At 24.4% G+C, this 24,658-nt stretch overlaps 4 protein-coding genes across 10 annotated transcripts in view; 3 read left to right on the forward strand and 1 right to left on the reverse strand.

Annotated features, from left to right (window-relative positions):
• Positions 1 to 4,552, forward strand: part of LOC107066867 (TOX high mobility group box family member 4) — a 265,278-nt gene extending 260,726 nt beyond the window's left edge. For 6 of the 7 annotated variants that reach the window (XM_015321882.2, XM_089169985.1, XM_015321883.2 and 3 more), the window contains one exon: positions 41 to 4,552. In XM_015321882.2, coding sequence (XP_015177368.2) covers positions 41 to 107 — 67 coding nt within the window. In that variant the 3' untranslated portion in view covers positions 108 to 4,552. The remainder of the gene's footprint in view (positions 1 to 40) is intronic. The other variant, XR_001475796.2, reaches the window with a different exon arrangement.
• An 832-nt stretch (positions 4,553 to 5,384) lies between these two features.
• Bub3 (mitotic checkpoint protein Bub3) lies at positions 5,385 to 8,187 on the forward strand. The gene is made up of 4 exons (XM_015321904.2): positions 5,385 to 5,828; positions 5,897 to 5,966; positions 6,060 to 6,370; positions 6,455 to 8,187. Exons 1-4 carry the CDS (start codon positions 5,634 to 5,636, stop codon positions 6,857 to 6,859), a joined length of 981 nt encoding a protein of 326 aa, XP_015177390.1. The 5' UTR covers positions 5,385 to 5,633; the 3' UTR covers positions 6,860 to 8,187.
• DPCoAC (dephosphocoenzyme A carrier) lies at positions 7,427 to 18,165 on the reverse strand. The gene is made up of 6 exons (XM_015321907.2): positions 18,064 to 18,165; positions 12,708 to 13,014; positions 11,611 to 11,930; positions 11,109 to 11,374; positions 10,000 to 10,189; positions 7,427 to 9,795 (listed from the first exon to the last, which is right to left on the reverse strand). Exons 2-6 carry the CDS (start codon positions 12,762 to 12,764, stop codon positions 9,651 to 9,653), a joined length of 978 nt encoding a protein of 325 aa, XP_015177393.1. The 5' UTR covers positions 12,765 to 13,014; positions 18,064 to 18,165; the 3' UTR covers positions 7,427 to 9,650.
• Positions 18,166 to 19,168: 1,003 nt separating this feature from the next.
• Crz (corazonin) lies at positions 19,169 to 24,422 on the forward strand. The gene is made up of 3 exons (XM_015321727.2): positions 19,169 to 19,326; positions 23,801 to 24,065; positions 24,179 to 24,422. Exons 2-3 carry the CDS (start codon positions 23,805 to 23,807, stop codon positions 24,257 to 24,259), a joined length of 342 nt encoding a protein of 113 aa, XP_015177213.2. The 5' UTR covers positions 19,169 to 19,326; positions 23,801 to 23,804; the 3' UTR covers positions 24,260 to 24,422.
• The last annotated feature ends 236 nt before the right edge of the window (positions 24,423 to 24,658 follow it).

Raw genomic sequence — 24,658 nt, forward strand, 5'->3', positions numbered from 1 at the left:
TTAATGGTGTAACTTTGTTTTTTTTTCTTTTTCATTGTAGAGATGTCTTCACCACGTGGGTATCGTCGAATCAAAATCCTCAGCAGAATTTCTCCACTGTGAAATAAGTGTTTACGCAAAATGATGTCGAACTACGTCGTTAAACAAAAATTACATAAAGGTTTTTGCCAATGCGAGGAAACCTGTTGTTAACAGTAAGATATCTAAACTAAAATGTGTATATATAGAGGCCACAGCGGAATGACAAACAAAAAAAAAAACAAAAGAAAAAAAACAAAGGGAAAAGTCAGCGCTAAAATACTATCATAAAATACAGTAAGGACTATAAAATGAAATAAAACTCAAAAAACAATCTCACGAACTATTGTATGCGTAAAGAAATAATATAGCATCAGGAAAAAGCGAATAATCACATAAAGATATACCTACACATACATATAGACATACATACATACCTACATAAATACATTTTAAATCAGATAGAAAAAAATACAAATGTATTTATGTTACACTTTGTAGAACGGACAGATACATACTTGTAAATTAAGAAGCCTTATTTACAATAATCCATTTTACTCTGGTCAAAAAGTGTCTATCTACAAAGCTCGGGGCATATACTACTACTATTAGAAAATGAGAGAGCAGGATTAAGTAACCAGAATGAGAAAAGAACTAAAGAAGAAGAAGAAGAAGAAGAAGACTTTGCAACAATTTTCCTTTTTCATAGGATTGCAATAATAAACTAACTACTTCTTTGTTGATAGACGATACGAGGCGTGCCAATTGTACAGTTAATACAACAAACAGTACGTTCGTTCTTTTTAAAGTCCCGAATTAATAATAGATGAAAAAACAATTTTTCACACTAATGATCGATTGATATGATTCTTAGATCATTTTTATTGGGAATCCATTTTAAAAAGGACACACGACACGAAAATAATGAAATAAAAATTCAAATCGTCCTTATTGTACGAATTTACATCCATAATAATAATAATAATAATAATATGATAATGAAGATTTTGAAAGAATTATAAAATGAGACAGTGGATGAGAGAACATTATAGTCGTACACCATTTTAACGGGGTAAATGAGAAATACAGAGAAAGAGGAGAAGAGGTATTATAATTGCATGTAAATAATAATAATAATAATAATAATAATTTACAATTAAATATTATCCCATTTATAATAAAAATAGTGAGAAGAATAAGAAGATGAATAGAAAAAGAGAGGATGGAAGTAAGATACGGCGAGATAGAATGGGAGGGAGGAGCAGTTTAAGAATTAAGAAAATAATAATAAGAACAAAAAATCAATCATGTCTGTATAGTAAACAAAAAAAAAACACACTGTATTACCTGGCATTGGGCCATGGGCCACGGTTGTTGCATGTTTCCCCCCTTCTATAATTAGCTAGGAATATTATTAATTATATCTAGTATGATTATATTTATAAATATAAACATATATGTGTAATTGGTTGGTCAATTATATATACATGTTTGCACGATAGAACTCTAGCTGGTATCAAAAAGAAATAAATAAATGAAATAAGAAATATTATGATAATATGATGATATTGAATATGATAATGATTATGATATTGATGATTATGATGATGATAATGATAATGATAATGATGATGATGATGATAATGATTAAAAAAAGAAGATGACGATAAAGAAGAAGATGATTTTTAGAAGGAGAAGTTTGACGATGATAATGATGACAATGACTGTACCCAATGATGCATCCAATTCTTAGATAGTGTTTTTGAATATTATAAGAAAAAAAAAATGAAAGATAATGAAAGAAAGATAATTAATAAGAATTGTGAAGCAGCTAGATCTTGTTTTTGTCCTAATTTTTGTGGTTCTTGATAAAGTTTTTGATTTTAATATATTTATAATTTATGATATGATAATATACATGCATTCTATATATATATATATATATATATATCAATCAAACGCAAATAATGAGGAGCATATCACACGAGATATTTATTTGTTACAATTTTATTATTATATTATTATTATTATTATTAATATTATTATTATTATTATTATTATTTTGTTTTCTTTCCATGCTTAAATCCGAATTTGAATTGACAATAAAGAACGGATTTAAAGCTTCTTTTTATTACATTTATAGTCTTAAATTGAACAGTTGGAAATGTACAAAATAATAAGATATTCGTTGTTGCTTATTTGCTGCTCCACATATTAGGTTTTTTGTATTCACCACTCACACTTTGGTGAGAGTGGCATATCTCTATAAAAAAAAAAAGATAGAGAAATAAATAGATAGAAACGTCTTGAGTTTGAAGTGGATACATACACACATTCACACACACATACACAACACACACTTTAGTACCTAGATATTTTACTGTAATTCTTTAATTATTCTTCGTTTGTTTCCTTTAGGTTTATATATATTGTTTTTCTTTTTTTTTTTTTTTGTTTGTTTGTATAAGTAATATATCTTGCAAATTGTGTATTTTTTCTAGTATAATTGTTTTTTTCTTTTATTATTTTTGTTTTTCCTTTCTTTTCGGTTTTTTTTTCTTTTTTTTTTTTTATACATGTAACAACGACAAAGTATCAAATATACATATATATATATATATAGTACTACAGTACTATACAGTACTACAGTGCAGTAGTATACAGTACTACAATACTTCAGTACAGTACTATACAGTAAAATATTATATATATATATTTTATTGTAATGTATCGTACTCGAAGTTTATTTTGAAATTTTATCTTTGAATTTTGGATTTATGTAATTAAAAAATAATATATATATATATATATATATATATATATATATATATATATATATGTATATGTATATTTAATTATTTTATTTTTCTTCTCTTCTAATTTACCAAATATTAACAAAAAAAAAATAAAAAGAACATTTGACATTTTAATACGTTCGTTAGATTTGTATTAATAAAATAATTGATAGAAGTTTATTAGAGAAGAATGTTAATGAATAAATTACTTATAAAAATGTCTTTATTTTAATGTTACGACATAAATTGGTCATTTTATTAGGATTTATGATTATATAAATAATTATGTTCGTATACACACTTACATACATACATATATACATACATACATACATACATACACACACATACATATATACAAGAAAAAAAAAAAGAAAAAGAATTCACATTCAATGAATGGAATGCGTACTTTCACTTATATTTTACAACTATGTATTTAATTATCAATTTCTCACAATAATTGTGCACAATTTTTATTCATAATGCGGACATATTTTATGGAAAGAGTGAACATAAATATATCCGTGAAAATAATATATGAAAATTGTTTGAAAAGAAGGAGAGAGAAAATGAGAATTAAGAAAAGAAAAAAAAAAGATGAACAGAAATATAAAAGAAGCATTTTAAAATTAAAAATTAAAATTAAAAAAAAAAAAAAAGAAGGATCATCCGATAATAATATAGCTGTATAAAGAAGAGATACATATATGAATATCTTTCCATAATTATCTTTGGAGACCACTCAATAATATCTGATTTCAATCAATTACACGATTGCGAATCATTTTTGGGTTTTTTTTGTTTTCTTTTGTGGGTAACAGAAAATGATTGAATGCGTCTCGAAAAAAAAGAAATAAAAAATAAAAATAAGAACGGAAAGAAAGAAAGAAAGAAAGAAAGAAAGAAAGAAAGAAAGAAAGAAAAAGAATGAATGTGCTAATAAATTTTCTTTTACTATTCTCTTTTTAATATAACCCCCCCCCCTCCCCCCGAACACACTTGTAAATAATACGTAAATATATATTCTACAGATTTATAGGTTATGTAAACATAATCAATATTGTATTATATTGATATAAAACAGACGCGATTTGTGGTATATATTATAAAAGTACATATATAAATATATATTATATTATAAAATAAATAAAATATTATATATATAAATATATACATATATACATACATATAGGATAAATGATTATAAAAATAAACAAAACAAAAAAAAATATATATATATATATATATATATATACTTATAATTCATAATTTTAAAAAAAAATATTAATTAAATAAGATAATTGATTTAGCCCGAGATAAAAAGGCCTGTTTTGAATTACAATTCAGGCACGTGGCGTGGCGTGGCGTGTGTCAATAAAGGAAAAACAAAAAAAATAAAAAAAAAATACAAAAAAAAAAAAAGATAGTATACAAAAAGTTATACACAGAAAACACAAAATACCCCCTTTCCCTTCCCTCATTGCCTCGTATGCGTGTAATATCCCTTAATACAGAAAACACAACTTTTACATTAATCGTAATCGCATAAATCAATATTAAAATAAAATAAAATAAAATAAAATAAAAAATAAAGTGAATCTAGAAAATATCCAACATATATTGTAGTACTAGCACTACGCATCAAATGCTAATATATGATGGTGATTTGCAATGAATTTATGTTAATTTTTATTGTTTTCTGTACAAAGACATAATTAAACGATTTCAATCTCAAAATATTTTTTGGCTGTATTATTATTTAATATTATAAATCCTATAATTGATATTTATACCTTGGAATCTTTGAAGCCTATCATTAAAAGTATGTAGAAATTTTTTTGTTTTTTTTCCCCCCATTTAAAAAAATTTCAATATAAATTTTAATTCGCATCATCAAATTTATACTTAAGAAAATGCAATAATAATTTATTTTTATTGTTAAAATACATAATCTCATTTCAGTGGGATAACTTTCCTTGGTAATAACTGTCTTTATAAATTACAGACTGTAATTTAAGCGGTAAAACCTGTTTCTGACTAACAGCTGATAAGGATGGAAGTATTCTTGAGAAGAAAGATATTATGTATATTTAAGGTTGAAAAAAGAAAACATACTTCAATAAAATCTGTTAAATTACTTACTACAAGGTCTTAAAGAAAGTATGAGGTATAATAATAATATACATTATAGGGGATACTTCAAGAATACTTTATACGATACTTTACTAATTACTTTAGATCATTGATATATATATATAAAATATCAAATTTTATTTAAATAGTTGTATAATTTTCTTACCAACAGAGGCTTAGGGAGATAGGAATAAATTTGTTTATCTTTTCGAAGATATTTTTCTTTTTCTTTTTATTTTAATTCTCCATTTTTTTTAAATATGAACCAAGTCTGCTTTCTTTTGGAAGATTTGAAATTCCCGCGTTTGTAGTCATTGCAATATGAAAAGTATCCGCTGTGTGACGCTAGTGGTTATATTGCCAACTTTATTCTTCTAATGTCACAATGATTTTAATACAAAATTTTACTAGAAAAGTGAAGTTATCGGAAAAGCGTGCATCTAGCCAATAATTTAAAAAAAAATTAAAAATAGAAAACCGCTATTCTCTTACTTAAATTTAATCCTTGTTTTATAGAAGTTTTGTTTACACATAACGATTGATTAATATTTCTATAAAGTTTTGAATTAAATAAATAATTCTTTTTCAGTGTCAATAACTTTGTGTATTATAATACAGTTTAGTTGTATCACATTTATTCATTTGTAAACTAATCTAACCTCTTTAACGATAAAAAAATAAAAAACCATGGAAACACGAACAGAATTGAAAATAAAAACACCTCCAAATGATGCAATTTCTGCAGTTGAATTTGGTCCAAATTCAACACAATTTTTACTTGTTTCATCATGGGACAGTACAGTTCGATTATATGATATACATGCAAATAGTATGAGGTTAAAATATAACCATGATTTACCGGTTTTGGATGTGGCATTTCAGGTAATGTATCAATATTATAAATAAAAAGATTATATTTATAAGAATAATTAACAAACTATTGTTTACAGGATGCGGTGCATGCTTACAGTGGTGGTTTAGGAAACACATTGAAGATGTATGATATTAACAGTAACAGTGGTAATGAGAGTTTTAGTTCTAATTTTCTGTATTATAAATAATTTTGAACAAGTTTCCTATGGAAAAATGTCAAACTCAGTAGTATTTTGACAGAATCAGTTATGGGAACACACGACAAACCTATCCGAAAAATAGAATATTGCGGTGCAGTAAATGCTATATTAACCGGTGGTTGGGATGCTGCTGTAAAACTTTGGGATCCAAGAACTCCTACTTGTGTTGGTAGTTATCTACAACCAGACGTAGTATTGGCATTATCTGTTTGCGGAGATAAATTTGTCGTTGGTACTGCTAAAAGAAAAGTGTGTATTTGGGATTTGAGAAATATGGCTGGTATGTTTCAAAGACGAGAAAGTAGTTTGAAATATCAAACAAGATGTATTAAAGGATTCCCTAATGAACAGGTAAATAAAAATGTGTTGTATATTATTTATATTAATTGATAAAATATTTGTTGCTTATAAATAATTATTTTCTTGATTTGTCAGGGTTACGTTTTAAGTAGTATAGAAGGTAGAGTGGCAGTTGAATATTTAGATACGACACCTGAAGCACAAAAGAAAAAATATGCCTTTAAATGTCATCGAATAAAAGAGAATAACGTTGAACATATTTATCCAGTTAACGCTATTAGTTTTCATTCAACTTATAATACCTTTGCCACTGGTGGATCAGATGGTTTTGTTAATATATGGGATGGTTTTAACAAAAAACGTTTGTGTCAATTTCACAGATATAACGCTGGTGTTGCTGCACTTAGTTTTACCCATGACGGTTCTGTACTTGCTATAGGTGTATCTTATTTAAATGAATCACAAATACCACCTGGTGGTACGGACGAAATAGAAATTTATATAAGATATGTTAACGACCAAGAAACTAAACCTAAGTAACATCATAACCCATTTTAATAGGAATTATAGTTCAAATGTTGTTTATTTATATTGCTCGCTAAAGAATCATATATTAATACGGCATTGAAAACTTTTGAAACGAATATTCCTTTTTCTATGCATTGTCATGTAAATATTCAAAGAAACATCAGGAATTTTACACTTTTATATTTCTAAAGACATTTACTTCATTGTTAACCGTAAATTGTGAATGGTTAATATAAATATATGTTTAAACATTATAACGATTCTTAATTGAAGTGTGAATTAACTTATTTAAAATTTATTCAAAAGAAAAATGAATTATTTGAATAAACTATCATTTTTTTTTCCTTTTTTTTTTTTTCTAAATATTATTGCTTCCTCATTATTACATAATTGTACCTAGGCTCATGTTTATAAATAGCAAAAAAATAAAAAATGATATTAATTATATAACAAGTTACTTCAAAGCACACACACACACACACACTCACACATTTTGTACTATGGTCAAAATTTATATTCACATTCATAATTCATAATATTATAATAATACTTATAAGAACGAAATAAAAAAAATAGACGTATTTTTATAAAAGATTATATTTTGCTAAAAAAGACTTTAAATATAACTAAATACAATTATTTTTACGAGAGAAAAAGGCACGACCCCATAATAAAATATCACTGAAAAAGATTCAAATATTCTTCACTATATCGTTCAATTGACATTATTTTGTTTTTTTTTTTTTTTGGTTTTCTTTTAGAGTTGTCCAGTAAATAAAGTAAATATATTTTATATATTATAATATCATTATCTCTCACTTGTGTATATATATATATATATAAATAAAAAAAAAGGGAGAAAGAGATTTATGAAATATCTTGTCTCTTCCTCTCTCTCTCTCTCTCTTTCTCTCACATTAATTATTATATAAATATACAACAAATACATCATTATATACAGATACAATTAATCAAAATTTCTTCACTAAAAATGTGGACTGACAACATTAAAGATAAAAAATGTAATATACAAATGAAAATATTTTTCTTGTTCAAAAAATATTTCAATCTGTTTTTTTTTTTTTTTTTATATTTCAATATATATATATATTACTTAACATTGGACAATCTCTGTAAATCCTTCGTTATATATATATATGTATGTATGTATATCTATACGAAGCATTTTGTGAATTGTGCTAGTTTCAAATATACACGATTATTATTATTATTATTATTTTTTTTTTTTTTTTAATAATTTTATCGTGTTATTAGTTATTGTCAAAATTATTTTTACGATACAATATTAATTCATCGCGATAAAAAAAAAAAAAAAACAACTCTTAAAAATACTTTTATGTCAAACAATCTAATTTTTCAATAAATTGAGCGTACGAACCTTGCACTTGAATTATTATATACAATAATGATCCCCGTATTTTCTGTTTATATATATATATATATAATATATATTATATATAATATATTATATAAATATATAATATATAAAATAATATATAAAATATAATAATAAATATATAAAACTTTACACAGAAGAAATAAGAAAGGAAGATATATGATAATGTTTCTTTTTTTTTATCGAAATATAAATATTATTTAATATATTTCGATAAAATTGAATTAAAATTCTTCTTCATTTCTTATATAAGTACATGCATTATTATTTAACGAACGAACGCGGGCTTATCAAAGATTTCACACATACAAATAATTATTCGTGTGAATAAATTTGAAAATTTGTTAGAAAGTTTTGAACAAAACTTAAACTTGTCGTTGCATAACGATTGAAAATTAATTCAAAATTAGTTCAGCAATATTGTACATAGTGCAATATATGTTTATGAGCTTATGATAATGAATGACAAGATAACATGAAGATCGTGAAAATATTTGGTTCGAATAAATGAAGTTTGTTAAGTGTGAAAATAAAAAAAAAACATTTGAAAAGCCCTGAGATTTAACGCACGCATTTTAAACAATTTAAATATAAATGATGTTAAAATATTGAATTACTATAATTATTTATTCATTTGGGAGATCAACGTGCGTTTGTGTGGGTTTTTGTCATTGAGATTAATTATAAATTTATGTTAATTTTTTTTTCTTTTAAATAATTTGCAAAATGACAGTAAGATTAAAAAACGAACAAAATGATAAAAATATAAAATTCTATCAAAAGATCTAAAAAAAAAAAGAAAAAAAAAAAAACCGACAAAAATTAAAATATACTTCGAAATTTATATATATATGTATGTATGTATGTATGTTTGTATGCATTTTTATGTTCGTCATTATGTCTGATATTATTTTTCCTTTTTTTTTTCTTTCTTTCTTTTTCTTTTTAAAACAATTTCTTTAACATTGTAGACAACAGTACGTATATATAACATTTAACAATTTTTACTAATAATTCTTCATCATCATCATCATCATTTTCTTTTATATATCGACACGTGAGTGCGAATATATATCGCATTATATTTTTCTATCGAGTTTAATTAACAAGAAACAAAAAAAAATAAAGGTTCATCTTAATCGATGATAGATAGATGATCAATGAAATGATCTATATAAGTTTTGAAAGGATGATTATTATTATCCTTTCAAGAAACAAAAGGAGATCGAATTTTTAATTAAAAATGTTGTACTCGAATCAACAATAGTTGACGCAAGATTGAATTCTTCATTTCTCTCTCTCTCTCTCTCTCTGTTTCTTCTTCTTCTTCTTCTTCTTCATTATTATTATTATTATTATTAATATTATTATAATCAATGTCTATTTTTAATCTGACACATTTGTTCCGCAAATAATTTTTCGTAAAATATCACGTATCCTGTCGTATGTTGCAAAACTGATGCCTACTGCTATTGGACCCTTAACCCAATTCATACTTAATCCTTTGAAAAAAGCCATCAGTCCTTCCTCTCTAAAAAAAAAAAAAAGAAAAGAAAAGAAAATACGTTTCAAATATTTCATTGAATAATGTTAACGAATCTTCGTAATATTAAATATTAACTCTGTAAATATAAGAACAAGTGTTCTTATTACAATATTGTGAAACGTAAAAGTTGATCAAACATTAAATTTCTAAAATTATGAATTATGATAATGAAATAATTAAATATCATACTTGTATATTTTAACTATGGTTGAGGTAACAGTCTGATAATGACGATTCTTTATGGCAGCAGTTTGCATTCTTCTTCTTACAATATCCAAAGGATAACTGCTAGTTTGTCCTACTACACCAGCTACTGCACCACAAAGAAGTGACAAGGCAGTTGTCATTCCAGGGATTTCAGATGTATAATGGGAATATTCTATTTAATAATAAAATACAGTATTTTTATATAAAATATTAAGAAGTAATTAATAGTATTAATAATATACGTAGGTTGGAACTTAAATAGTGGTAATTATTTATTCACAACCGATACAAAAGAGTTACATGCTTGCACCTGTTACTGTCCTTCATAATAGTCACCAGTGTTGTACCCGTGTAGAACCCGTTGCCAGCGATTTGGAAGGCTTAGTATACTATTAGCAGAGCCTGCTCTGTTGATGGTGCGAATGGATCGGTCTATTGCCTGTGTGATATCTCTGGAACAGTTCTGAAGCGACTGCCACGATGGGTTCTGTATGAATTGACGGAAATGCAGAAATGGATGCGTTACGATGCTGCTCAGACGCACTTGGAACGCTATGAGAGCGAATGAGAGGCTTCCTTACGCCATATCGTAATATTGGATGAGACATGGCAGTAGACTGCTCCATTCGCATCATCAACAGAACAGGCTCTGCTGACGGTATGCTACGCCTTCCACATCGCTGGCAACGGGTTCTACACGGGTACAACACTGGTGACTACTATGAAGGACAGTAACAGGTGCAAACATGTAACTCTTTTGTATCGATTGTGAATAAATAGTTGCCATTATTTAAGTTTCAACCTACGTATATAGTAGTATAGTATAATATACAATAGTATAGTAATATGTTTCTATATATAGTAGTATAGTATAATGTATAATAGTATACTAATAATATATAGTAAATAATCTTCTGAATTAATAATTAAGTAGTAAACTTTTTCAAGTGTTTTTCAAAAGAACAAAGTTTGAGGGTAGTGTGACGATTAGGGGATGATTTTAATAATAATTTATTAAAATTATTATTTTATTTAAATAATGATGATGATGATTGGGAAATATTAATATAAAATAAAAAATAAAAGCTCACCTGCAACTAGGTGTTTGAGAGTATCATAAGTAAAGAAACTTGTTCCAGCGTATGGTATAACACCTAACATAGTTGGTGTAAAACCACGATAAAATGCTAAAAAACCTTCATCCTTATAAATCCTTAGAATCATTTGTCTTAAAGTTTTATATTCACTTTTCAATGTCACTGCCATACGTGCACGTACGAGATCAAGGGGATAAGTTAAACCCTGTGACGTAACACCAGCTAAAGAACCCGCCATTAATCTTTTTACAGGTACAGCTCTGAAAAAAAAGAAAAAACAAAAGAAAAGAACATTTAAATTTATAATTTTATTCAATATAATAAATTATTTATTATGTATGGATAATTATGTTTAAAAAAAAAAATAATTTATGATAATAAATGATTAGTTAATTTACAGTTGAAAAAATAATAATAAAAAATTTTTGTGAATAATTAATTAAATAAATAAATTATACTCTTGATCGTGTATAATTAATTAAATCTACATTCTTACGTTTCTGGATTTTCAACTTGAAGTATTCTCTTCCATTGTTCATGAGCTGTAAATTGAATAGCTGCATATGGAACAATCCTAGCCATAGTTGCACTGTTACCTCGCCATAAACTCAATAATCCTTCCTTTTGAAATGAATTGATAAGGAAAACTACAGCAGCTTTTGCCGAGTATGGTTTTTGTGAAATTTGAAAATTGATCTTTGTACGATCTAATGGTGCTATCACTGTCTTTGCTAAACCACCTGCTGTTGCACCAGCCAATAAACTGGTCCATACCCTTTGCACGTTCGAAATGTTTTCCTTGCATTCTTCTGTTTTCTATTAATTAATAAAATATTCTACAATTATTTATATAATTATATTAAAATTTTTAAAGTATTACATATATATGTATTATTATATTTATAGTATATAAATAGTATAGTTTAATTAAAATAGTACAAATATTTTAATCTCTAGTTTTGTATTGTATATACAAAATTGTATAATTTATTTTCGATAAATTTTTATTTTATAATTTCATTTACTATTGACAAAAATAAATCTAAAAATACTTTAATAATCATAAATTATTTCCAAATAATATACTATTAAATACATATTAATATACTATTAAATACATATTAATATACTATACAAATACAAATTAATACAATATTAATATATACTATATAATATATAAATAAAATATATAATATTAATATACAAATAATTAGAATATAATATAAATTATATAATGATTAATATATATATATATATATATATAATTAAATATTAATAATAATATAATATACTATAATATAATAATATAATATACTATAATATAATAATATAATATACTATAATATAATAATATAATATATATAATATATTAATATAATAATATTAATAATTAATTTATAACAAAAAAAAAATCCCCAAAAATTATAATTGACATTAAAAAACAAATTATAATAATATTAAAAATAATAATCCAATTAACGACATAGCCACCACATTAACCAAATAAATAAAAAATAAGATTAGTAATAATCCATTCGAGAAATAAAAATAACAAAACTTTGAAAAAATGATACAAAAGAATCAAATACATACCGTGGTTTGATCCAAGTTAATATCGGATCGTGATGAAGATTGAGTAGGTTGTGTCATGGATGTGTTCCTCCACCTACTAGCAGGTACGTTTGACACAACTATAAGTCCTCTTCAGAACTACTTGACTACTTTCCACGATATTTGAACCAACGTGTCCACTCATCCTTTTTGACTATACATTTTTGAAATGTTCATATATATGTGTTATAATTAATAAACAAAGGACAGGAACACAACAGCAACGAATTTTCAGCAATACCACCGGCACCTTTGATGATTTCTTGTCGTCAATGTTTTACGAAACCGACTATGAAAAAAATTATAGTTTTATTATGATTTGTTTTCTAGTAATTAAACAAAAACAAATTAAAAAAATAAACATAAAATGAATGAAATAAATTTAGAATGATCTGTCTTTGAATATCAACGAGATACTAACAGATATATTTTCAATGTATTATTGTATTAAAATAATATGCTTTGTTTTAATCAAGTTTATCGTATACAAACACCTTGGTGGGAGATAATTATATACTGATATGTTTGTTTCCTATCTTTCTTCCTATTTATGTATTATCTATCTATCTCTGTTTAATTATCTATCCATTTATCTATTCTTTTCTACAGGATATTACAAAAGTCATTTTATTATTTACCATTTTATCATTTTATCATTTTACCAAATTACAAAATAAAAATACATTTCTATCGCAATACAAACACACGTTAAACAATTAATTTAAATTTATTGTTAATTATATTTTTGATTAAAAAAAAAAAAAAAGTTTATTTGCATATTTTGAGATTATTAGTTTATTTAAGTTATTGTAAATTATTTAATAAATTTATAATAATATATATATTATATATTTATAATTATATTATTATATATATAATATACACAATATATATTATAATAAAATTATTAAGTTATTATTTATTATTATATTTTATATTTATATATAATATAAATATAATAATTATAATTATATAAATTATATTTATATTATGTAATATATAAATATAATATATTATTTATATATATAACTTAATAAATTTATTTAAATTTTGAAATAGCACAAATTCTTCTAATATTAATCTAATCTTACCAATACTCGTATAAGTTTGATAGAAAATTATTTGCAAATAATATAACTTTTTTTCTTTTTTAACAACATAACATTTAAAAATTTAAAATAAATAAAACAACAAAATATCGTATAAATAAATTTAACATTTTATTTTACATTTCTTCGATAGAGTTACTTTTAGAACACCCTGTATAACACGCAGCAAGGAGTCATCAATTTCAACATATATTTTATGTGATATGTGTGTTATTGTTTTCTTTTTTAAGATAAAAAAAACAAAAGATAATTATTGTTATTTATCTGAACGTATTTAGAGATACGATGTAATATTTATATCGATCTCTTATCAGATGATGTTGGATAAATTATTACGATAACATACTTGGACTTTGTATTACATGTAAATAAAACAGTGTGACGTAAGAATATGTAAAATTGTGATTAGATTACGAATTGTTAAAGACTATGACAAGGCAACTTATTCTGAATGATTAAGAACAAAATGTCACTTTTTTAACCCTTTCACTACTACGGGTGACTATAGTCACCCGCCACAAAACGACACCCTCACACGACGGGTGACTATAGTCACCCGCCACAAAACGACACCCTCACACGACGGGTGACTATAGTCACCCGCTCCAAAAATGGAACCAAATGTTAAGATAAATGGTATCGCTTCGTGTATTATTAATTGTATTGTTGAATTAAAAATATATCCATGGAAAAATGTCCATGAACACAAATCATTTTGTTTCTAAAAGTAATGTCACAAAGTCGTTTTTGAGACAAAAGGCTCCGAATGCTAAAGACTGCGCGCGCTTAATGTTCCCACTTTCGGTACGGCGCTCCGTTCTAAACGAGGTACTCAGCGGCGAGGCCCACCGTAGCGAAAGGGTTAATTGTGCCCAATAATTATGAAAATGGTCTAAGTAATATATCTTTTGTTTCAAAATATTTCAAGATTTATACTTTAACACTATACGAATTCTCTATACAAATATTAAAATAACAAACATTATCTAACGATTTACTTTTCATAATATCGTTTTCAAATTGCATTGAATTTATTTAGTTAATAATAATGTTGTGCGTAATAACTGATAAACTCATTTTTTTTTTTTTTTTTATTAATTTTGACTTAGATCATTTTCATAATATATGGACATAATTATAATAATTGTGTGTGTGTATATATATATATAATTTTATTTATTTATTAACAGTAATATCATTGAATGTAATAATCGTAAAACAAGGAGAGAGATAACACATTTTGATTTTTTTTTTAATTTTTTTTTACGTGTACAAATTAATAAAAATTCAACCAAAATTCGTCTGAAAAATGTTAATCTATGCTTAAAACTTATAAATCATGTTTCAACGAATTTAATTATATCAGATAAGATTGAAAAAGAACAAAAAAAAAAAAAACGATTATTTAATTGTGTCTTAATTTACATTTTGAATTTTGATTGAATTAAAATAAAAATAAAAAAAAAAATATTTAAATATTGTATTATAAAAAATAAATAAATAAATAATTAAACTTTTATCGACACATGTTGAAAATAATTTTACAAAAAATTAATTTAAATTTATTTCGATTAAAAAAAAAAAAATAAATAAATAAAAATGAACAATAGGACATTTGTGAAAAAAAAAAAATGTGAAAAGTTTATCAAGGTAAATTAAAAAAAAAAAAAAAAGAAAAAAAATTTAAATTAAACATGCAAGTAAATATCTAAGAAGAATGTTATATTTACACAAGTCAAGTCAAATATATTATGCACATATATAAATATACTGCATGTGTCAAAAAATGTTAATGACTAAATGAAGGCCGTTACGTTAATTTATTTTCTACAATAATACGAACTTCTGGCATAAGCAGAAATTCAACCAAAGCAAAGAAAATAAATGATACTTCCTTCATTTTGTTTTTTCTTTTCCTATTTTGTTGTTTAATTCCTATTATCATTTTTCTCAAAGATAGTTATCATTAATTCACAATTTTATTACAAATCTCGTGTAATTTGTCATTCAAAATTTATATCTATAATATTTAAATTCATTTTCATTGCTCAATTGAAATCATTGATTTTGAATTTTCGCGCCATTACTTAATATCGAAAAAATCGAATAATCGTAAGTTCATTCGCTTATCTACAACTCAAATTAGTTCATTTGGTTAATTGGAAAGATAACAAAAATTAATAATCACATAAAACATGTATATATATATATATATACATATACATTTTTTTTTTAATATTTAAAATTATATTTAAAAATTATCTCCACATTTCAATCTTAAATCGATAAAAAGTTATACATTGTTTATCAAGTAAAGATAAATCGATCTTTAAGATAATTATCATATTACTTTGCATACATAACCATAACCATACATATATAATTTTAATACACATTCACACATACACACACACACACACACACACACACACACTTATAAGCAGTAGAGCAGATACATATATCGATCGATCATCTTACGTCAAAGAGTAATTACGTAAAAGATAGTTTCAAACGAAAACTTTGTTAAATAGACAAACAACTAGATTTATATATATGTGTACAAATAAATTATTAAAAACAATCTCATGTATATAATATAATATTCCTATAAACATTAGTAATAACGTTAATATAAATAAATATAATTTTATGTTTTAATATGAATGTGTAACTCGGTAAAACGTGATGACAATTGTGTACATATTTATCTATATTTATATATATATGAATATGTGTGTGTGTTGTTGTGTGTATGTGTTTGTATTCGTATTTAACATTAACGCGTGTCTTATCACACATATCATTATCCTCGTACAGCATAGATAGAGACAGAAAGAATAAATGTTAGTGCGTAAGTGATAAATTATTTCAACGAGTTTTCCTGTGTTTCTTAAAATACGACAAGATAATAATAATAATAATAATAATTAATTAATTCTTTGTTTTTTTTTTTTGCATAGTAATTAATTGCGTTTTACTAATGGCAAAGGTTAAAATGTTTTGAATCTCAACAACAACAACAACAACAACAACAAGAACAGTAACAATAAAAATAAATTAGTTTTTTTTTTTTAATTTTTTTTCTTTCAAAAGTTCAAAACTAACAAGAGAAATTTGTTTACTACGTTAGTCAAAATCTTTCAACTCATTTACGTAATTCGATGATATTACTACCCATCATGGTTGTATTTTTACTATTAAATTGGTTAATTGAAAAACTTTTAGGATTATTATCTTGTTGTTTTATTTTTTATTAATATTTATAATTTATTTCGATTTGATAATTTACAAATTAAGATTTTTAATAAGAATTAAATTCGAGTAAGGATTTGACTTTTTTTTTTAAACGTTTAAAATTTTATATTATTATTATTATTATTACTATATTAATTATTTTTTTTTTCATTAAATTAATTTAATATTTCTTAATAATAATAATATATATATATATATATTTTTCTTTGTTCTTAATTTGAAACACATCACACATACCTCTTTCAAAGTGTGTGAAAATTGACGTTGAAAAGCTTCATCTTGGTATACACAAATTCAATTCAATTCAATTCTTCTTATTCATCTTTTTCTTCTTAAGGACAAAGAAAGATCCCGAAATATTTTCTTTGATGTCTTTTTAAAGTACAACACCCAGTATTACGACACTTTCATTCACATACATAATCATCTTTAATCACGATATCACAGAGATAAATACTAGACAGATAGAGATAGATAGATAATTAAATCAATTGACAAGATAAATTATATATTTATAGTTATATGATTTTATTTCTTCATTATATTCATCTTCACCAATTCAATTTATTAGATATTCAATCTCAAAACATATTAAATTAAATTTGTTTTTTAAAATGTGCATAAGCTCATTGACCGACGACGACGACGACGACGACAACAACAAAACGAGCCTTAAATTAGGAAGAAAGATACATACACAAAGTGATACAATTAAACTGATGCTTGTTGTGTGTCTTTTCTTCCACGATTGTACTAAGAAGACTGATCTTATTATCACCAAATCATCTACCAAATATGTACATACATATCTATATACGTACACTTGGTTTTCTATACGACACAACACTACGATTGCGGGTAATCATATTTAAGAATGCAAAAGGAGTATTCAAATAAATATATGTATACGCGTTGAAAGAAAGTTAGAAAAAGATAGATAGATACGTATTGAATGTGTTATGCTTTTAACTTACGTGCGTGTTCAACGGAGAACGAGAAATGTGCTTCTGTCGTACGTCACATGACCTTCGTTACTGAGTTAACCTCATATATGTTTGTAATAGATGACGCTGTTATTCATCTTACGTATGTCAACAGTCGTTCCATCTCTGTTTATATCTTACATCAATAATATCTTTTATTTGAAATAAATTCATACGATCGATAATTTATCGACGTAGTATGGATGTCGGTAAATTTCGGTCGATAAGTAAATTCTAGAATACTTACTTATCGACATATATGGTAAAGAAGTTTTTTTGTTTTGGGAAAAATTGAAAAAGTATTAATGAATGAAATAGAAAATTAAATGTTATTGAAATTATAAATAATGTTGTAAGAAATAAAATGGAATTAATTTGTAAGATAGATCGTATATATTAATAGTAGAGTTCTGTTTTATCATTAGAGATAATAATAGGATTCTGCATTACTGTATAAATAAGATGGTATTTTGGAGTATTTTTTAATTTCTTTTTTTACTGTAATCGACATAAAACGTTTCGATCGAGTTTGAAGGAAATATACATGCATATATATATATATATATATATACATATATATTATTCGAAGGAAAAGAGTAATGCGATTTCGTGCAAGCGATCGAGTCACGACACAGTGCACTGTAATAAATATTTGAATAGTAATAAATTTTGTTTTAAAATAAGAGATGGTTTCTTTTTTACTTTTTTTTCCCCCAAAATATTTCGGAATTTCGAAATAATTCTCCTAAACGAATTAATCGCTGATGATGAGTCTCTCTCTCTCTCTCTCTTGACATTTTGATTTTTTCTATTTCTACATCGAAATCCTTTTCAAAATGTCGAATAGTTAGAAGAGTTATTATTAAAACGTATCATAATCTTTCTCCTTGAAAACTAATGAAACACACCTACGCGCACGTAAGGTCCTTCAAATGAGTCAATTGATGTTTTCTTTGTATATTCCTGTACTTTCCTTAGATTTTACAAATTATATCACAATACCTGGCTAATTTTAATAACCAACATCCATCCGTTGAATGAGACATTTTGCGTGAAACATTTAAGATGGTTGATAAAAAAAAAAAAAGAAATATGTAACCATGATAAACTAGGACGGATTTTCCCTTATAAAAGCTAGTCCTGGTATAACCGACAGCATAGTTTTCGAAGAAACCTTCTCGTGGATCAACATAGATCATACTTGGTCATCTTATACAGGAAATTGTCTCAATAACTGAAAAAATAAAACACACTGTAAGTATATATTTATATTCAATTAATTATTCAGATAATAATGACACGATATTTTTATTAAGTAGGATACTTTGAAATTTTTTTTTTTAATTAATACAAATATATATATTAATATTTTTAATACGAGTTGTATCAGAGTTATAATGAAAGTTAATAATATATATATAATTTTATTATAATATAACAACTGACCATTTACATTTTGAAAAATTAAAATAAAAATAATTAATTATATGATAAATAACAAATGTGTGTTATATTATGTGTTATTTAATTATTTATTTTTATTATAGTAGTAGTAGTAGTAAGTTTTTATTGCATGCCCTGTAGTACATGAGTATTTACAATCTTTCTCTTACATCACTAATCTTACATTTCTATCATATTCATTATTTATTTTTATTATATTATTTTTTTAAATTATTATCCATTTATTTCTTTTTTAGTTTTATTTTTATTTATATATTTCAAAATACTGAATGCCAATAAATCGAAGTGAGAAATAAACTAAACTAAAATAAAATGAAATAAAATAAAAGGAAGAAATAAAGAACAAGATAAATTAATCTTACATTGGAACAAATTGAATTAAAGTTCTTTTTTTACAAAAAAAATAAAAAAAGAAAAGAAACAAAAAAAAAGAAAATAAAAGCTGAGAATAAAATATAATGGAAGGGTAAACCGATCGAATATCGATATATTTTCTATACGCGTTAGTTCGAATACGATAGCCCTCTAACACGTTTAAAGGATTTATCAGGTCATCGTAGTTAGCTTAAATCCATTTCGACATTTCTCATTAGTAATTGATACCAGGCGTAAGCGTTAACGAGGAGTAATTTAAAATTGCAATAGCTTATTCGTCCTACTCCTAGAATCGTTCGATTTACACGAACGTATATATCCCAATCGGCTATACTATAATGCAACGAGTTAAACGTAGAAGGAAAACCACGTTTGATTTTAATTCAGCTAATTTCATCAAATTTACAAAAGTATACCCTGTATATATATATATATATATATATATATATATATATATATGTATATGTATTATTGATCAAAAATATTGGTCACACACAAACTAAATTTTCCCTATAATATCTTTGCTTAATTTATAATTTAATTATTTTTATCTAATATGTATTATATTTCTCGAGTTTCCAAATTTTAGTATATTGTTTTACAGTGGAAATTAAATAGATATATAGAATTCATAAAAAAAAAAAAATATAAATTTTTTGGAATAGTTATAAATAGTTTTTTTTTTTTTTATTTTTTTTTATATTGAAAAGGGATCTTTCTGAAGTATTTTATTTTTTTATTAAAAAAATAAATTAAATTTTTAATGAAACTAAATTTTATTAATAACAAATATATTAAATTATATAATTATTAATATATTAAATTATTAGTAAAACATATATTCAATAATATAATTATAAAATTATATTATTAATAAAAAATATATTATTAAATTATATAATTATTAATATAATAAATTATTATATAATTATAATAAAATTATATTAAACCTAATTATATTAAAGAAGTTAATTACAAATACAATTGAATATTTTAATAAAATAATTAACAAGCAAAAACAATATTAAAACTATATAATTAATAATAATAAAATTTCAAATATTTAAACGATTCTATTGAAATTATTTTGAAACTTGTACAAATGCATTTACACGTAGATTTTTGTTTGTTTGTATTAAATAATTAGTGTAACATTATTTTTATTATTTTATTTTGTATTTTAAACACACGGTGCAACACATTATTATTATTATTATTATTATTATTATTATTATTATTATTATTATTATTTTATTTTGTATTTTAAACACTTGATGCAACATTCTAAATGTTGCTAAAAAATGAATAGATAGATAACTCGTCAATCAAATATTTGAATAGTTCAGATAGGTAAGATGCCAACTTAACCAACCCTAATCCTCTTTCTATATCTATCACTCTTTCTATTCTTTTTCTTTCACCTTCACCCCTTTCACCATTCGTCCTTCTTCTCTTTAGAAAGAATAAAACGACCAATGGAAGGAAGGAAGACCCTATGTGTTTCGTCTCTATGCAACAGAGACGATGCTGGTCACGTTTCTTATCCGTGGGACACTTAGTAGCACTTACTCTTATCTTAATGACCAGGGACGCGCGTAGCGTTAATGGTCCCCCTACTCCCTCTCCCCCACCACCCTTTAAAATTAGCACGAACGGGGGAGAAAAAGGGTTTGTTTCGGCCCCACTAAAAAAAAAAAAATAACAGAAACAAAACTCTTTTTAAAAACGAAGACAATATTTTTCATTTATTTCATTTCAATTTATCTATTTCTTACGATATTTTTGTTTGTATTGTTTTGAAACAATTTTCAAAAGTGTCGGTAAAGATTTAGGAGAACACAATTTTTGTTGTTTAATAGTTGACAGTTGTTGAACGTTTAAATGGTTCAGTCGTGCATTTTTAAATCTTTTTCTTTTCTAAATCGGATCGTTGAACTGACAAGTCAACCGTGATGGTATTCTGCCCTATTGTTTTCAACTTCGATTTATTGACTATTATTAAAGCTCATGGTCGTTTAGTTTAAAATTCTTCCTATTGTCTCGTAGTAGTATACAAAATCGGTTATATATTAAATTTTTTTTTAATATTGATAACACACACACACACACACACACACACATAGTATTAATAATAATTTCTTTTTCCTTTTGTTTAATATAAGTTAAAATATAAAATATAAAATTAAAAACAAATAAGAATAAAATATATTTCTATACGACGCATACACACATATAAATATATATATACATATATTAAAAGTCGAGTCATAAATAACTTCCGTTTTTTAAGAGACAAAGAATGGCGTTTCTGCGACTGATAAGTGCAAGACACCTTTAATGGAGTTTTTTTTTTTTTTTGCACTCTTTGCAATTGTTCAACGTATCTATTGGATTTTGCTCTTAATATTACCTTTAAAAGGTTCGTCAAAGTCGGAAATACGTCCTTGCACTCGGTTCATCTTTTAAGATCGTATCACCAAAACGGAATTTTACAAACGGAATTTCTGACTGTCCTATCAGTTATCAGTCCTGCACTGTATACGCTGCATATTTTTTCAGTTGCCACTTTAGTGTTATTGTCTTGTTTCAATTCTTAATGCATTACATGTCGAATATGCACTTTTTACTATCCATTTGAGTGGTTAAGAAAAACGGTTAAATGTAACATTGATTACATAAAAAAAGTTGACAGAAGATTAACTGAATCCCTCATCTATGTAATGATATCAAAAATCCGTTTGTTTCGGTGACTTATTATAGGTAAATACGAAAAATATATTTTACATAACTGCATCGGAAGTTACTTATGACTCGACCTAATATACATATATATATATATAGATAAAATTAGGAATGAAAATAAATATAATAAATACTATTATAAATTGTCCTTTATTTTGTTTTTTATTTCTTGAGATGAAATCGATCGTACCAAGTCGGCAGGTCAATAAGGACACGAATTAACTCGAGTTAATTGAAAAAGAATGATATAATAAAAAAGTCTTGATTATTAAATTATTCCAATGTGTCTTTCACAATTAGTTCATGAGTGTCTCTGTGTCATATAACTAATAGAATCGGTTTACTCATCACCATTTCTATCTTAATCTCTACCACCTTTTTCATATTCTTCTCCTTCATCCTAAACCATTCTCATACCATCAAAATTTTCAATTTGAAAAGACGTTTAGTCTATTTAGACGTATGCCAATAAATTTACCTACGTTTGTTCCACTTTGTCCTACCTTTCAAAGGATTAATTAACCCTACTCTCGTTACCTTCATTTCAACGTTTCAATTCGTCTCTCTCGTCTCTCAATCGTATTAAAACTATTTAATAAAATCGTGATAAATAATATGACATATATATAAACATAATTTGTAAAATTTTAATTATGATATTTCGCACACACACACACAAATTTGATTTTTATAAGATTTTTATACAATCTTTTATTTAATATTATTTATATTATATATTATAATATATTTATTATAATTTAATTATTTATTTATTATATATATATATATATATATATATATATATATATATATATATATATATATATATATATATATATTTATTTATTTATTTAATATTAATTATATTTATAAGATATTTTATTTAATATAATAAATTTTTTATTATTTAAATTAATTTAAATTAATATTTTATTTTATTTTATTTTTTTTTTGAAACTTATAGTCAAAATAATTCATTAAAATTGTATATTAATATTATATATAATATATAATAAAATTTTTTGTATTTTATATATTTTAATAATAATTGTCATAATTTTTAGCATTGATATGTTTAACTATATGTTTGTAGTATTTTATATTAATTAAAATGTAATATATATATATATGTGACTATTGATTACAGAAAAATGGCTATTGTTTATGGTGCAACTATTGTCCTCGTTTTATCGTTTCTGACAACTGACGTGTTGTGTCAGACCTTTCAATATAGTCAAGGATGGACGAACGGTAAACGCACACCCACGGAAGTTACTTCTCAATTGTTATATCCGGCCTCATCATGGATGAAAAATAATTTCGATTCTCAATTTGACAATATTTCACCGCAAACTCATAATAATGATGCACAACGAATGAAATTGTTCCATCAAGGAAATGTTAACGAAGCTGTAAGTGTTCAATCATTTTTTTTTATTTTCCTTTTTTGTTTTATTCAAATTTCATTACTACCAATTGTTTAAATTGTAAAAATTATGAGTTTTATTTGAAATGTTCAATTTAGCTCTGTTTGTTACCTTGCGAGACAAACACATCGAGAAAAAAATCTCCGAGAAAATCAGCAAAGAAAAGGATTCATTTCTGAGGGTGCTAATAATATTTATCAAATGTAATTAATTAAAATGTGTCATAGTAAATTTTACGAAGAGAAAATATAATCATAATAATATATTAATAAAAATATATATGTCTATCAGTAAACAAAGAAAAAAAAACTAATAATAAATTAAACATATATATTCAAATAATTGTAATCACGATTTTATTTATAAACCCCCAAATTATTTGATCAAAATCATTGAATTATTTTTATATTTGTAATATTAATGTATTTGAAAATTATTTAAAAAAGAAATTACGTATTTATTAACTAATTACAATTTAATTTCAATTAGAATTTATTAACTGATCTAACATTAAAATTATAAAACTATTTTTATAAATTAACTTGAAATTATTTAATATATTTTTATATTTATAAAAT

The sequence above is a fragment of the Polistes dominula genome, unplaced genomic scaffold (genome assembly GCF_049000335.1).
Source record: "Polistes dominula isolate Pdom_NZ unplaced genomic scaffold, Pdom_raw_medaka contig_49, whole genome shotgun sequence".
NCBI lineage: Eukaryota > Metazoa > Arthropoda > Insecta > Hymenoptera > Vespidae > Polistes > Polistes dominula.